The following is a 15,265-nucleotide window of genomic DNA, read 5'->3' on the forward strand; positions in this document are numbered from 1 at the left end:
TGAACTCCAAGTACAAAGTTTATTTCTATTACAAGGATGTTAATAATAACAGTAATAGTAAAATAAAAAGAGGGGAGGGGGCTCTGATTCTTGGTTTTCAGAGCCAACCACGAGTTTAGGCTTCAGTCCTGATTAAGGCAGAGCCCAGCATGGCTCTGGAGGGCACAGGGAGCCCCTGGCCTTCTCCATCAGAAGGCAGTGAAGACAAAGAAGCCGTGCTCCCCTCAGAAACAGAAGGCAGTGATGCCAAATGCCAAAGAAGCAGATTAAAACAAAGCCCGTAGTCCACTCACCTGAAACTCATCCCCAAAAGCCTTGTTCCTAACACATATTGCAACTGGCCTGAACACTTCACCAAAGCCCTTCCACGCACCCCAGAGCCCAAATTCTAGAGTGGGGACGGGCAGGACACATGAGAAGTTACCCCCAAGGTCCCCAAATCAGGCTACCACAGGAAGAGCATCACCTCACTGGTGGGACCAGCTTTCCAGAACCTTCCCTCTTTCCCACCAGGACCCCACAGCACCATGAAGCGACGGTGACAATATGTCAAAAGATGAAGCCCTGGTGGGCCGAGGGACCCTAACGTACATTTCTGTGCTGTCAAAGGCAGCAGCTAAAGCTGAAACATTCTCAACAGCCTCCCTGCCAACCCTCCCTCAAACCCCCAAACTCTCACAGCACAATCTCAAAAGACACAAAATGGCCATAACCTAGAAAACGTTAAAATCTGAAAGGTCGCCCCTGCCCACAGAGCCCGAGGAGCAGGGCTGCCCCGTGACAAGCCGTGTGGGGAAGACGGCACCAGCGTGCATTCTCTGGGCGCGCTCGTTACTCCTCTTCTTCCTCCTCTGCATCCCCAGCCCCCTGCGGCTTGGGGGCTTTGGCCTGTTGGACAACAGGACACAAACAAGGTTTATGCAGACAGAAAGAAAGCAGCGGTCCTCCTGAAGAGCGCCGGAAGTGCCAGGCTTCTATGAAACCTCCTCCTCAAGAGCCAGCGCGCGGTCCTTCAGCCACCATCAGCCGAGGCCCAGCAGCTTCTCTGACTTCAAGAACCACACCAGCCCGCCCACCGGAGTCCTCACTGAGCTTCACGGGCTGGATCCCACTCACCTTTGCAGTTCTGCTGCGGTAGCTGGTGGCTGTTGGCGTGGCCCGGGGGCTCCTGCCACCTTCACTCCTACCGCTGAAAGAGAAGGATTGGAAACTCATTCCTGAGATGCCCCTGAGCCAAAGTCAGGAAACACAGGACAGAAACAGCTGGAGCCAGACAAAAGCAGCTCTCCAGAAGATAAAACTAATGAATAAGAAAACCACAGAGGGACTTTCTTGGTGGCTCTGTGGTAAAGAAGTCGCCTACCAATGCAGGAAGATGCAGGTTCGATCCCTGCTCCAGGAAGATCCCACATGCCTCAGAGCAACTAAGCCAGCACAGCACAACCACCAAGCCCAGGAGCCACACTACTGAGCCCACGCGCCACAAGTACTGCAGCCTGTGCGCCCAGAGCTTGTCCTTCAACAAGAGAAGCCACTGCAGTGAGAAGCCCGTGCACCGCAACTAGAGCGCAGCCCCTGCTCACTGCCACTAGAGAAATGCCTGTGCAGCAATGAAGACCCAGCAAGCCAAAAATAAATAAAAAACCAGAGAGCAAAAGGACATTATGAATCAGGCCACGATACAAGCGAAATCCACACTTCCTTTCTCCTGAGCCACCCCAAGCTCTCCACCCAAGCAGTGGTTCTCACCTTGCTCCGTATCGCCCTGAAGGCCCACGGGGAAAAGTGGGCACAAGGTTTTCTGGGTAGAGACTCCGAGCAGGGTAAGCCGCTGGGACGTGGCCAGGAGCCAGAGCCCCGTTATGGCTGTTTCGACTGCGCCCCCGGACACCCTGGCTGTCTACGTTGTTGAGCTTCAGAGCACGAGGAGGGCTCGGCTGGCACCCAGGCCTGGGGCCTGATGTGGATGCTGACAGGCGGTTAGCAGGAGCGGTCGTATTGTTAGGGGGTCGGCTAGAGGGGAGAGGGTAGGCGGGCCCTTTAGCCGTTTCCTGCTTGAGATCATCCATGTAACCAGAAGACAGGTCTCCTGAGAAGAGAAAAAGAGCACCAGCTTCAGGGGAAAGGCTGCTCTTGGTGCTGGATTCGGGGCAAGAACAAAAGATCCTGGGTAAAAGATGACTGCCTCGCCCCTAAAGGATGCTGAAACCCATGTCTCCAGGACAGGGTTGAGAACATTAATCCACACTGTACACTTACCACCTAAGTCCTCACTAACTAGTCAACAATGGTGCATAAGCAAACTTTGACAAATCACTTCTAACTGGCTTTCAAAAACAGTTTATTTGCCTAGTCCTGAGACTGTAGGAATACTGAGGATAATTTTGATCACCCTACTCTAGGTGAGCATATTTCAACTAGAAGCAGGGGCCCAGGGCAGCCACGGTAAGGTGTGAAAATTACCTCCCAGTCATCCACCAAGTGTCCTGACAGGGACCGGCAGCTGAGTAAGCACTGATGCTAAGCGTATCTCATGGCTGTCCCCAAAGCAGCCAAGTCTAACCCAGGACCACAACTAGCCCCAAGGGAGTCCTCAGTGAGCTCGCGCTGTGCTCGCTAACTTGGGGTGCAGGTAACCCTGTTAGAGGAGCTGATGAGAAGTGCAGCCTTGGCTCAGCTCTGGCCCATACCCTGGTGTCGGACACGCCTCTTGGGCAGCTCTGGCGAGGTCTCTCCAGGCTGGAGATCCTGGCTAGGGATTCCCTCTGTCACGTGGTTGTTTGCTGTGGCTGGCCGCTGGTCACACTGGTCCTAACAAGAAAAACCAAAATTAGTACCCAGTCATTCCTATGAGATGAAGCACTGGGAGGCAAGGAACACCGGGTTGGCGGAACACACCTGATGGTGGGTAGAAGGGTGGCAGGGTGGTGTTGATGGGACAGGATGACAGGAACAGAGCAATCATTCCTACTAGCACTGACTGATCAGGAAGATCAGGAAGCACTCTCTGATCTGTGTAGGGATGAAGGAAGGGCTGATCCTGGGAGCCCAGAAAGGTCTGTCTACATTTTGACCACAGAATATTGGCACCACTGCTTATTTTGTGGTCTCCCCTAGGAGACAACAAGCAGTTAACTTATCTACTGCTTAATCCAAAGGCACAAATGTTTATTTCAGAAATGAAATGTGTGGTGTTCTAGCAACATCTATATGGCATCAATTACAGAAGTGCCTCTGAAATACCTTCAGTGTTCACTCCCATAACAAACAAGACAGGGCAGAAAACTTATCGTCCACTAAGATGCTGGAATCTCAGACTGTGAAAGCTAAAAAAGGACTTCAGATCATCCAGTCTAATTCCCTCATTCACAGGCATCCCCCGTGAGGGGCTGGGACGGACCGGAGGCCAACCATAAGGACAAAGCTAGAATCAGATTCCAGATTCCTGGAATGCAAGATGCAAATGCCACCCCCACAGGAAGAACACGCATGGTCAAAAGCAGAAATTGTCAGGGACCTCAGGGAAACTCCTCTAAACCCTCTGGCAAGTCCTCCACACTTGCCTACCTGGAGTCCTGGCTCCGTGAGCTGCAGCTCGTGATACAACGGCTTCCACTGCCAGACGGCAGGGAAAGTCCAAAGGCCTGAGGTACTGTGTACCTCAGCTCATGAAACAGGACACAGCCAGCAGCCAGATCAGGCATGCACGCAATTTCAAGGCCAGAGAGGCCTTCTTGGCTCTGAAAGCCTCAGGTTCACTCCCAGAGGATCAAGGGGACAGGAGAAGTGCCCGGGCCCTCGGGGACTCTCACCTGGTGATGGAACAGCACCTCCTCTTCCAGCTGGACCCCACAGAATTCACATGGGATGACAACGCTGTCCTCCACGGGAGGAGAGCTGCTGAAGCCCATCAAAGACTCAAACTGGTCACTTGCAGACTGCCGCATCAGCTTCTGGAAGATAACATCAGGGTCCTCCACCCCTCGGGGAGAAGTGCTGCCCACATTGAGTGGAGGTAAGGCACATGAAGGGTTACAGCTTGTCTGTCTCAAAAAACACAGGTTAAAACAAAACAAAAAAGAAAGAAAGAAAGAAAAAAGAACACAGAAGTTAAGGAACAAACTAAATTCTGAAAATATTTTCAGGAAGTCACAACATTTTCATAATGCTTAATTAATATTTGGGAAAAGGACTAAAAAAGGTCAGAGGAACACAGATGAAACACTCACTCTGCTTTTACTTTAAACATTTCTGTACTGTTTTAACTTTTTTAAGTGTGTTTTTATGTGATTATTCTCTCTAAATTAATTTGAAAAGCTTCAAGATTCTTTCCACAGACATACAGTAAGAGAGGCCCATATATTCTTTGTTATCCCTGTGAATGGATTTTCTTATGTTACTCGCAAACCAAATAATGTATTCAAATGCTGTATTGTTTCACATATGGGGGAATGCGTGTTCCACCCAGAGCACAGGGACCACTTACTAGCCATGGAAGTACCAGACTAGGTCAAACCAAATCAGAGTGTAAGAATGTTGAGAGGGAAAGGAGCTCCCTCCCCAGTGGAGCCACTCTTCCAACACAAAGGCTGTTCTCTAAGCCTTCCTAAATAGCACAGGCACTTTCAGTTATTCAAAAACTACCTGATACCTTTCATACACCACGTATTAAGAGATTCAGAAACCAACAAGGCCCAGAACCTGTCCTCTAGGAACCCCACCTAGTGGTACAGACCAACAGGGGATCAGCAGTCCACACCACAGGGTGAGGATAACAGGCTAAGAGAGATATGGGCACAGGCCGTCTGGGGGCACACAGATGGGACCTCTGGCCTAGCTTTCGGAGCATTCCCCAGAATACTTTCCTGAGAGTCATGTCTGAACCAAGTCTGTGAGTGAGGGGTCTGTGTGGCTGGGTGTGTTAAGGAGACGGGGGTAAAAGGCCACACGTGTCCAGGCAGAAAAAAGTGCAAAACAGACCCCTCGCCCTCCCAGGAACTGCAGGGACTTCAGCAGGGTTCCTGTAAATCAAACGTGGCACGAGATGAGAGTTGATTACAAGATGGTCTCAAGAGACGTACAGTATCTCCACAGAATGGAGGCAGCAACTGGGCCTGCTGGCATGAATGTTACTTTGCCCAGAGAGAATGAGGCCGAATTCTCACACCCACACGTCAGTCACACACAATTACTGCTGGATTTTCCCTGGCAGTTCAGTAGTTAGGACTCTGTGCTTTCACTGCCAGCCAAGGGTGCAGGTTCAATCCCTAGTTAGGGAACTAAGATCCCACATGCTGTGCAGCACAGCGAACAAAACCAAAATAGTAAAAAAAAGAAAAAGAAAAAAACACAATTGCTCCTCTCATCACAAGAGTTGTATCGGTTTGCTCAAGATTTCACATGGTCTGCAACACCAGCATGGCCTGCACACACTCTTCCTTAAAGCTTAAAGCCCTCAAGTGACTCACAACCCACCTGATGGTCAATGAGCAGTTCCTCTGGGTAGAGCTCCTCACAGAATTCACAAGGCAACATGGTCTCGTCAACTGCACCTAGGTATCAGGCCACACAGACTCAAAGTGAAAACACTTGATTCAAGCTTTTAGACCCCCTGGGGGGGTTGATAGGAAAATTTGATTTCCTTAAAACTATTAAATATGAAGACAAAATATATTTTCAGACCCAAGCAGAGTCTTCATAATCAATAGATACTTGTAGTATTTTATACTTGCAGATACTTATAAAGAATGTACCTCAGGAAGAAATGTATCCTAAAAGGAAATTTGAAGAAACAAGGAGGCAGGGGTGAGCAAAGAAAATGGGGAACACATAATACACAAAATGATAAATGTGAGTACATAAAACAAGAGAACTCTGCATCAGGGTGTTAAAAGGCAAACAACAGAGAACACTGACATCCGTCAGTGGTACTTAAGTCATACAGGGGTGACCCACAGTCTAAGGTTACTGTGTTAACCCAGAGAAGTGTGAGGAGGTGGACTAAATTTAGTCTTTATTAAGTTAAATAAGTATGTTGAAATTTCCAGGGCAACTACAAGAGAATATAAATTCCAAACCACTCATTCATGCAGGATCCAGAAAGATCCAACATGAGTGAAGGAAACAAGCAAACAAAGAAAAAAGTCAATAAAGCAATCTAAGAAATGACCAAGAAAGGAGAAAATAAACTACACTGAATCCAGAGTCATCATCTGTCACAAATATGCTATTAAAATTTTACTTTCTTCACCAATCTAAATGCTCAGGTCCGAGCCCTGATTGGGGAACTAAGATCCCACATGCCATGCAGCTTGGCCAAAGAAAAAGAAAGACTCAAATATCTGGATCCATGACCAATTCCTATTCTCTCTAAATCAACAAAATGTTCAAAGTTAATCCTACTGTCCTTAAGGTCATTATTCTTACAGTGACATGAAGAAAAACCACAACTGAGAGCTACTTAATTTTCAGGTCCCTAAAATCTTACAAGTTGAGCATTTTAAATATGATATGCCTTTCTCAAACATATTGTTCTCTAAACAAGGGTGATTCACTGCTCATAGTCCAACTTTTATTTTTAAAAACTTAGTTTTAATCCAACGATAAAAAAAAAATTGGTTTCAAATGGGGGTGGGGGGACCAAAGTTCTCTACAGATGAAGGACAACTAATAAATACAGGACAGAGGAGAGAAATACAAAAATTACCATTTTACAACTGCCATAATAATACTTGATTCAAGCAAGAAACATCAATGAATACTAAAACTGCTGGATAAGACTATGTTCCCCAGCAATCTAGAAACAGCATCCTACACACTGCTAATATGAAGCAAAAAGGCTACCTGAACAATGGAGATATATGACAGACTCTACTCTAACAAACAGGACAAACTGACATCTTGAGAAAGAAACAGCATAGCCGGTATAGCACTCCTGCCAAAACTATAACATGAACTTAAACATGGGAAAATAATCAGACACATCTTAACTGAGAAAGAAGTAGTCTACAAAACAGCAGGTCTGGACTCTTCAAAAATGCCAAAAGAAAAGAGGAGGAGGGGTGTTTGCCTAGTGGTACAGTGGCTAAGAATTCACCTGTCCATACAGGGGACACAGGTTTGATCCCTGGTCCAGGAAGATCCCACATGCCGCTGAGCAACTAAACCTGCGCACCACGACTACCGAAGTCCATGCACCACCACGAGAAAAGCTACCGCTGTGAGCAGGCCGCACGCCACAGCTACAGAGCAGCCCCTGCTCGCTGTAACTAGGGAAAGCCCACACACAGCAACAAAGACCCAGCACAGCCAAAAACAAAACAAACAATTGTTTTTAAAAAGAGGGAGAGGGTAGGAAACCAAACTAAAAGAACCTAGAAAGAGCTAAATATATAATGCATAATCCTGGACTTCAAAAACAAAATTAAAAAGCTCTAAAGGACACTATGTGTAAGTAAGGAACTTTCCTGAAAGTGATACTTGTATTGTGTTCACATAGGAGAATGCCCTTGCTCTAAAGAAATACATCTGAAGACCATTTGGGGATAAAATGTTATGTCGACAACTTATTCTCAAATGGCTCGGGGGGAAAGAAATATAAAGATAAGTGGAAATACTAAAATTGATGAATATAAGTGAGGGGCATATATTAATAGATAGTCACTGTACTTACTATTCTTGACAATTTTTAAAAAAGAACTGAGAAAAGCAAATAAATGAAATTAAAAAAAACAAATTCTATCTCATGAAAAACTTGCAATCTTATATGAATTGTGACATAGAGACAGAGGCTAGTGCAGAACAAACAAACATACCCCTGATGTCATTCAGAGCGCTGGGACCTTCATGGGACTGGTCTGCCTCATATATGACCCTCCAGAAGTCCTGCTCTGCCAAGGTGGGGGCCTGGCCTTCATTCTGCAGACTTAGGGCCAACATGAAGTCCAAATTTGCACTGTCTTCACCACGCTCTTTGGGGGTCTGCCGGCTTCTATTCCTTTCCTGCCTTTCTTGTTCTTCCACTGAGGGGGGGGGGGGGGGGGGGAAACAACAACAACTAGTATTTAAGAAACGTTAGATATGCTGCCATCCCTTAGTTCAAGTCCAGGCCTAGCAAATATTCAAGGTTTTCAGGAATCTGTGCAGGAACAAAAGAGGCCCAGCCCTACAGTGCTCACAGGAATCCAAACATTAAGACTGCCATGATAAAAGGCTCCATTATTATTCTAATTGTTTTATTAGTAAGTAATATGAATGAGCTGTAACTATGAAACAGGCACTGTGCTAAGCATTTTACATGTATTTTCTACTCAGACAGTAAAAAGTCTGCCTGTAATATGGGAGACCAGGGTTCACTCCCTGGGTCCGGAAGATCCCCTGGAAAAGGGCATGGCAACTCACTCCAGTGTTCTTGCCTCAAAAATCCCATGGACCAAGGAACCGGTGGGCTACAGTCCATGGGATCACAAAGAGTCGGACACAACTCAGCGACTAACACACTTTCTGCGTGATAGCAGAATGGTTTAAAGCATACGGTCAGACAGCCTAAATTCAAACCCCAGCTCTACCACGTACCTACCCTCAGAAAACTGTTGTGAGAACTAAATGAGTTAATACAAGTAAAGCACTCTGTAAATGTCTTTAGGCACACAAAGGTACACTCAGTAATGTCAGCTATGAACAGCACTGTCACCCAACAATAATCCCATAGCAAAGAGGTTCTATAGGAAAGTTAAGTACTCTTCCTCATGTTACAGTCAGGTTTCTATAATTAAGATCTATCTGGTTCCAAAGCCCTGTTCCCATTTGCCCAGATCCTCATACCATTCCAGGTTTCTACTCCCAGACACAACTCACATAGATTATTCTGAATTGGAAACTGGGCTGTCATGCTCCTTTGGTTGGTGGTTCTACTTTGGAAAAGGTCTGATTCAAAGGCTCTCAGGGGCCTTCGAGGGAGCCTCATGGGTGGGTCCAGAGCCTCAATCTGTCTGAGCTGGGACGCAATCCAGATCCTATCCGGACCCCAAGATTCATCATACGCGTTAGGTGGCATGGCAGCCTCGACTCTCTTTTCCTCCACATCTCTCCCACACGCTTCAGGGTGAGTCTTCAGATCTTTCACCAGGACATTGCGCCCACAGGTGCCACATAACTCCGTCCGGGCACCACAGTAATCTTCATGGTCCTTCAGCTTAAGAACAGAAAGTTCCAGATCACAGTGCTGGCAAAGGGCAAGCCGTAGAGGACACTCAGTCTCCTGCAAAACAGAATAATGAAGCAGTTAATATTCCTAAAGGAGGTCATGCTGTCGCATAGGGCAAGGAAAGCAAAAAGTATTTAAAAAAATATTCTCTTCTAACCCTAGCTTTGCCTGCCATGGTTTTCTATGTATTTAAGAGTCACAGCTTCCCTCTTTGTCCTGCCACCAGATTCTACAATGGGAAAGAAAATCTTATGAGGAAACTATTCACTACTTACAGACACCCTGTCGTCATCTTCTGTACACATTACAAAGGAACCCAAAATTAGCCAGCGAAGTCCAGGGGCAAACAGCAAAAGCAGAGCAATTCCCATATGCTTGTCAAAGCTCCCCCAGACCAATTTCCCCTTACTACTCTGATTTAAGTACCTGGCAATGAGGAAAAGAGATTGTCCTTTAGAAAGACACTGACTTTTCTAAGCTGCACATTTGTATGTAGCACTGGCTTTATTTTTTGTTCTCTTTAAAATATTTATTTATTCATTTATTTATTTGGCTACACCAGGTCTTTGTTGCCACACACAGGATCTTTAATTGCTACATGTGGTTCCCTGACCATGGGATCTAGTTCCCTGACCAGGGATCGAACCTGGGCACCCTGCATTGGGAGTGGAGTCTTAGCCACTGGACCACCAGGAAAGTCCCAATATTGCCTTTAAACTACCCAAATAAATCAAGAATCATCAACAAAGGGACTTCCCTGGCCTAATAAAATTTAGGTCAAATGCTTAGAAAAAGCAATGAAAGAGTGCCAAATTATTTATGTTTATCTCTGAGCTTTGAGGTCTTTAAGTAATTGTTTTTATATTTTCCAAGTTTTCTACACTGACCATGAATCACCTTTCAAAATTATAAATTAATAAGTTAATAGATTTTTTTCAGGTACACAGAATGAAATGCACAAATCATAAGTATATACCTTAATGAATGTTTACATATATATACCCATTCCTGCATGATCACCAACTAAACAGTTGTTGGGATTTACTAATTGGTAAATATGTTTATGTTCATTCAAAATACACACACACACACACACACACACACACATATGGACTTCCCTGGTGGCTTAGTCGGTAAAGCGTCTGCCTGCAATTCGGGAGATCTGGGTTCGATCTCTGGGTTGGGAAGATCCCCTGGAGAAGGAAATGGCAACCCACTCCAGTATTCTTGCCTGGAGAATCCCACGGACAGAGGAACCTGGTGGGCTACAGTCCATGGGGTTGCAAAGTCACGACGGAGTGACTTCACGCACGTACATATAGGGCTCCCCTGGTGGTCAGGTGGTGGGGAATCCCCCTGCCAATGCAGAGGACACAGATTCGATCGCTGGTCCAGGAAGATCCCAAGCACCTCAAGGCAACTGAGCCCATGGGCCGCAACTACTGAAGCCAGCACGTCCTAGAGTCTGTGCTCCACAAGAGACGCCACGGCAGTGAGGAGCCTGCACACCACAAGAGAGCAGCTCCCACTCACCACAACTAGAGAAAGCCAAAGGGCAGCAACAAGGACCCAGCACAGCCAAAAATTAATTAAAAAAAAAACAACACACTTATTCAACTATGCCCAATTTTATCTCAACTAGAGGCCAAATGATACTATGTTGTCTCTTGTCAAATGCTGAGAATTTGTCTGGGTGTAAACAGCATGTCACCCAAGCGATCAAGAAGTCAAAATGTGATTAGAAGATAGAGGGCAGGCTGTGTGCTAAAGAGGCTGTACCACACTGGCCATCCCAGGCCTGGTTTAGCACTCAGTAAGCCTGCCAACAGTCAAACCCCAGCAGGAAGGACTCGGTTACAAAGGCTCTGAGGCTTGCGCCTGAGGCACAGCAGCGTGCAGTCAGATCTGGCAGCAGGCAGTCGAAGTCTCAAGTAGGCTCAAACCGGCTTTGAGAGGCTGTGTGCCTGGCGCTGGTGGAGAACAAAGACTCCGCCAGACCGGCTTTCTGCTCCGCAGGAGGCTCTGTAATCTCAGCAGGACTGGCCCCGTGGTAATTCCCTTCATGGCACAGGGAGACTAACCTCGTGCTTCTTTAGCTGCCTTTTCTCCAACTTCTTGTTACACTTGCAGGTCACCTAGGGTAAGAAGCAAGATTCAGTAAATGGGCTTTGTGACAACACGCTCACTCACACACACACAACAGCAAGTCTAACCCGTTCCTGAACATTTGAGTACGTGGTGGTTCACCTGACAGTGTTCTGTAGCCACGTGCGTCTCCATGTCAGATTTGGGAAATGGTTCCTTGCAGACAGGACACATACCAATGTTCCTTTGACAGTGGATCTCATGGATGGTAAAGTTAAACACAGGAATTTCTTTTTTGCTACAGAAATAGATCAAAGAAAAAAGGCAAGAATTACTGACATCTATGCCCAGAGGAATCACAGGGAAATCTGTCTGGTCCAATCTTCAGATTCCATTACTTCTCTTTAGTGAGGACCTAACGAAAAAACCCTGTGACTGTTACTGCCCCTGCTTTCCAAGAATTAATTCCTGAAGGTTTTCAGTTTTCCATTCAACACTGAGTTCTCAGTGCTGTGCACAACCTCTAAAAGCTCAGACTCACTTTCTAAACGTCAGAGTTCATCACAACCAACAACATGAAGTCAGATGCCACGAGGAGCTAACAGAGCTAGGCTTTTCCAAAACCATCCACGCTCCAAAGCACAACGATCCACTCCAGGATTATTTTTAAAAAATAAATTAAAAAAAAAAAACCCATCTACCATTTACTTTCAGTATCAGCTACCTTTAATCACATTAGATTTTATGCCACTAAAGTCAAACCAAAAGGGGCAGATGCCAGCTTTGGGAGTCAGTGGGGAAGGGATCCTGCCCTCTTTATGTCTCACATGTCTTTCAAAGCAGGCTGGACATGAACTGGAAACAAGCTCTCTGGTTGGGTTGGTATAAACTTTACTGCAGAAATGTACCAAAAGGAAATCCTGAATCCCTTCCCCCAGAGTACACATACACTCAAACTAGAGGCACATAACATTCAAAGGCCTTCCTTTCACTCATTCAGTTATGACCATTAGAAATCTCCAATTTCAGTCTAACTACAGGAAGCATTAAAAGAATGTGCCTGTGAGTATGTCACCTAGGATAAATTTTCAGAAAACAAAACACTGAACAGGATAAATGCAGACAGTTACAAAACAAATCTGTAATAACCTGTTTCACCTCTGAAGCTGAATACTACAGAGACCTTCTCCCACATCAAGTTGCAGATTATTTCTCTTTTATAGTTTTCATCTTCAGACACAGTCTAAGAAACATTTCAAAGTAGGATGACAGGTGTGCCTCCAGCTAGTCATACTCCCAATCTAAAAGATTAAGACACCAAAAAAAAAAGCAAATTCATTTTCATCCAAAAGTAGAACCATCGAGGCATGTACCTTGATGTCACCTGTACCCTTGTCATGGAGGCAGCTCTCAAAACAAAACTGGAAGGGGATGCAGAGTAACAATCAAGTGTGAGAGATGGGAAGAAAACTCAGATGGCTAAGAGGGAAACGACCAATGCTTTGACACCCTTAATGTCCCCTATTTTACCAAAATTGCCAGCTTTCTAAGAAAACCATCAGTTTTAAATTAACTCAGCTTAAGTTTTTCAAAACTGAAGAATATTAAAATATATAGTGGAAGGAGCTATAAATCAAAGTTATCTAAATCTATTAAACTAATAAATATTAAAATTAGTAAATCCTACTATTAAAGATGTTATGAAACTAGTACTCTTAACAGATTGCTGGTGGTAGTATAAAACCACTGCTTTTAAACAGTCTAAAACTGCATTTCTATTTCTAGGACCATTAACAGTTAAAGTGTCTTTAATAAAACAAAGACCCTGTCATTAAATTACTTGTTAAAGACCAGTAATTCCACTCTTGGGATTATGACGATTTTCATTAGTATCATAAAACGGTAAAAAATTGAAAACTATTAAAAATACCTAAGGATACTGTATACCAACAAAGCGCAGGAAGCAAAGTCATATCCTGATTGCAAATCCTGTGTGCACAGATGCCACGAAAAATCAAAGCCAGCAATTACCTCTTACAGTGCTGAGTCTAGATTCTTTTTTCGTAATTTTGACAACAATTTTCTTTAAACAGCCAAAGTCAAGAAAATAAATGTCTGGTCTTTATTTTACAAGGCTCTTCAGGACAATCTATTGACACAGAGCATTCATTCTACATGTATAATGCCACTAAAAACTTTAGGATTAAAAAATATTAAGGACCATGACATAAAGAAGCAAGAATCAAAAGCAGTTGTCAGGTAAGGTCACAGAGCATTTACAATGTCACCTTTTGGGAAACCCTGAAAGAAGATAAAAGATAACTGCAGCAATTACGCAAAATGGTTGCCTGATGGTTACTTTTTTTTAAATTTAGCTGCCAAGGTAGTTCCACCAAAAGTTCTAAAGAGAGACAAAATACTAATATACTTGCCTCCTACCTACAGATAAAATTAAGATGTTTTAAATGAGAACACATTCAATTCTAGATAAAACTGCTAAAAGCCCCAAGGAAGAACTAGCCAAGTTAGAGATGAAATTTCACTTTCCAAGGTTTCCAGAAAATGGAAATTTTATTTTCCAAGGTTTCCAGAAAAATCCCAGCAGGCTTCCAAATTACATAGAACCATGCAAAAATAAGAAGTCAAAGTCTTTTAACACTGAAGCTTGTTTTTGAGACTCAAACTCTCCCATCAACGGACAAAACAGTAAGAAAAGAGGTAACATGCAAAAAAAAAAAAAACAAAAAAAAAAAACCACCTTCAATCACAACAAACTATTCTTCTTCCTGGCCCAGGAGGTTTAACTGCAGCACATACTCTGATGAGCACCTTAACTTTTCTTAGGGAACAACAGGAATATGGCTCTAAAGACAGAATTTTAAAAGCTGGAATTTAAACAGGGCTACTTAAATGGGAGGATTGTACTGGCTTGGTCAGGTTTTCATGCTAATCTGCCTTTTTTCTTTAAATTGCTTTGGCTTTGAATAACCTTGTTTTCATTAGCTTTCCATTAACTTATCCTTTCTTTTTTAAAAAAAGTCCCTTAGCATAGGGACATTTATATACTGTCCTAGGTTTGAGATTTCTTCAAAATGTAGTGGACTGAAAAAATAAGAATCTCTTAACTGATGTTAAAGCCAATATGTCTGTTTCTTTCTAAAAACACAATGTTTTCTTGTGATTATTTGTATAATTGATTATTACACTTGCATCAGAAACTGTACACATAAAACCTAAACAGAGCTAAAACAATTTTTTTAAAAGGTGAAAGGAACAGTGGCACAGTACCAAAAAAATACCCTATAAGGCAAGACATCCTCACAGAAATAAAATCTTAATTCCATGCAGGGAAAGAATATTGTGACCAACAGTTGCTCTGGCTGTATCCTAATGCTGCTGAGAAGTTGAGTAGAAAGCAAAAGGCAATTTTAAAAAAAAAAGAAAGAAAAAATTTTATCAGGCTCATCTTTCAACAGCCTCTCTACCACAATTTGGTAAGTTAAATATAGCACAGGTAGTTCTGCTTTGCTTTTTTCTTTTGCTTTCAGTAGGGGAACTTGGATATCCCTAAAATGCCAAGTTCTTGAGAAAGTCCAACCAGAAATCAGCTGATTACAAGCTGCACTCCTAAGTTTCATTTCAGCAGAAAAGAGTTGCTCTTTCTTGTCACTCTTGTCAGTTAAAAACACAAATATAAGAAAGCTTGACATTCAAGTCTGCACCCAGTCCTTCTACTAACAGTTCTGGAATCATGCAAGACTGCTGAAAGACTTTAACTAAACTTTTTTAAAGCAATGGAACATTCTTTCAGTAAAATCCTTTACAAAAACAGCTGAGCTGTTCTGTTGTACACATAGAGCCAAGTTCACACTAAACCATGATCCCATTCAACCTCAAGACAGCCGCTGCAACCATGCAGGGAGGTCCCTGCAACACACTTTGAAAAACACTGCTCTAGTCCAAACATTTCATTAT

At 44.0% G+C, this 15,265-nt stretch overlaps 1 protein-coding gene across 1 annotated transcript in view; it reads right to left on the reverse strand.

The window, feature by feature from the left end:
- The window catches only part of TRAFD1 (TRAF-type zinc finger domain containing 1), an 18,848-nt gene continuing 3,583 nt past the window's right edge, over nucleotides 1-15,265 (reverse strand). The window contains exons 3-12 of the mRNA XM_020904200.2: nucleotides 11,453-11,588; nucleotides 11,287-11,340; nucleotides 8,857-9,259; nucleotides 7,815-8,021; nucleotides 5,476-5,552; nucleotides 3,813-4,043; nucleotides 2,691-2,811; nucleotides 1,750-2,089; nucleotides 1,117-1,189; nucleotides 1-888 (exon numbers count right to left, since the gene is read on the reverse strand). Of these exons, the coding sequence (XP_020759859.2) occupies nucleotides 832-888; nucleotides 1,117-1,189; nucleotides 1,750-2,089; nucleotides 2,691-2,811; nucleotides 3,813-4,043; nucleotides 5,476-5,552; nucleotides 7,815-8,021; nucleotides 8,857-9,259; nucleotides 11,287-11,340; nucleotides 11,453-11,588 (1,699 nt within the window). The 3' untranslated portion in view covers nucleotides 1-831. The remainder of the gene's footprint in view (nucleotides 889-1,116; nucleotides 1,190-1,749; nucleotides 2,090-2,690; nucleotides 2,812-3,812; nucleotides 4,044-5,475; nucleotides 5,553-7,814; nucleotides 8,022-8,856; nucleotides 9,260-11,286; nucleotides 11,341-11,452; nucleotides 11,589-15,265) is intronic.

This window comes from Odocoileus virginianus, chromosome 12 (assembly GCF_023699985.2).
Source record: "Odocoileus virginianus isolate 20LAN1187 ecotype Illinois chromosome 12, Ovbor_1.2, whole genome shotgun sequence".
NCBI classification, from domain to species: domain Eukaryota; kingdom Metazoa; phylum Chordata; class Mammalia; order Artiodactyla; family Cervidae; genus Odocoileus; species Odocoileus virginianus.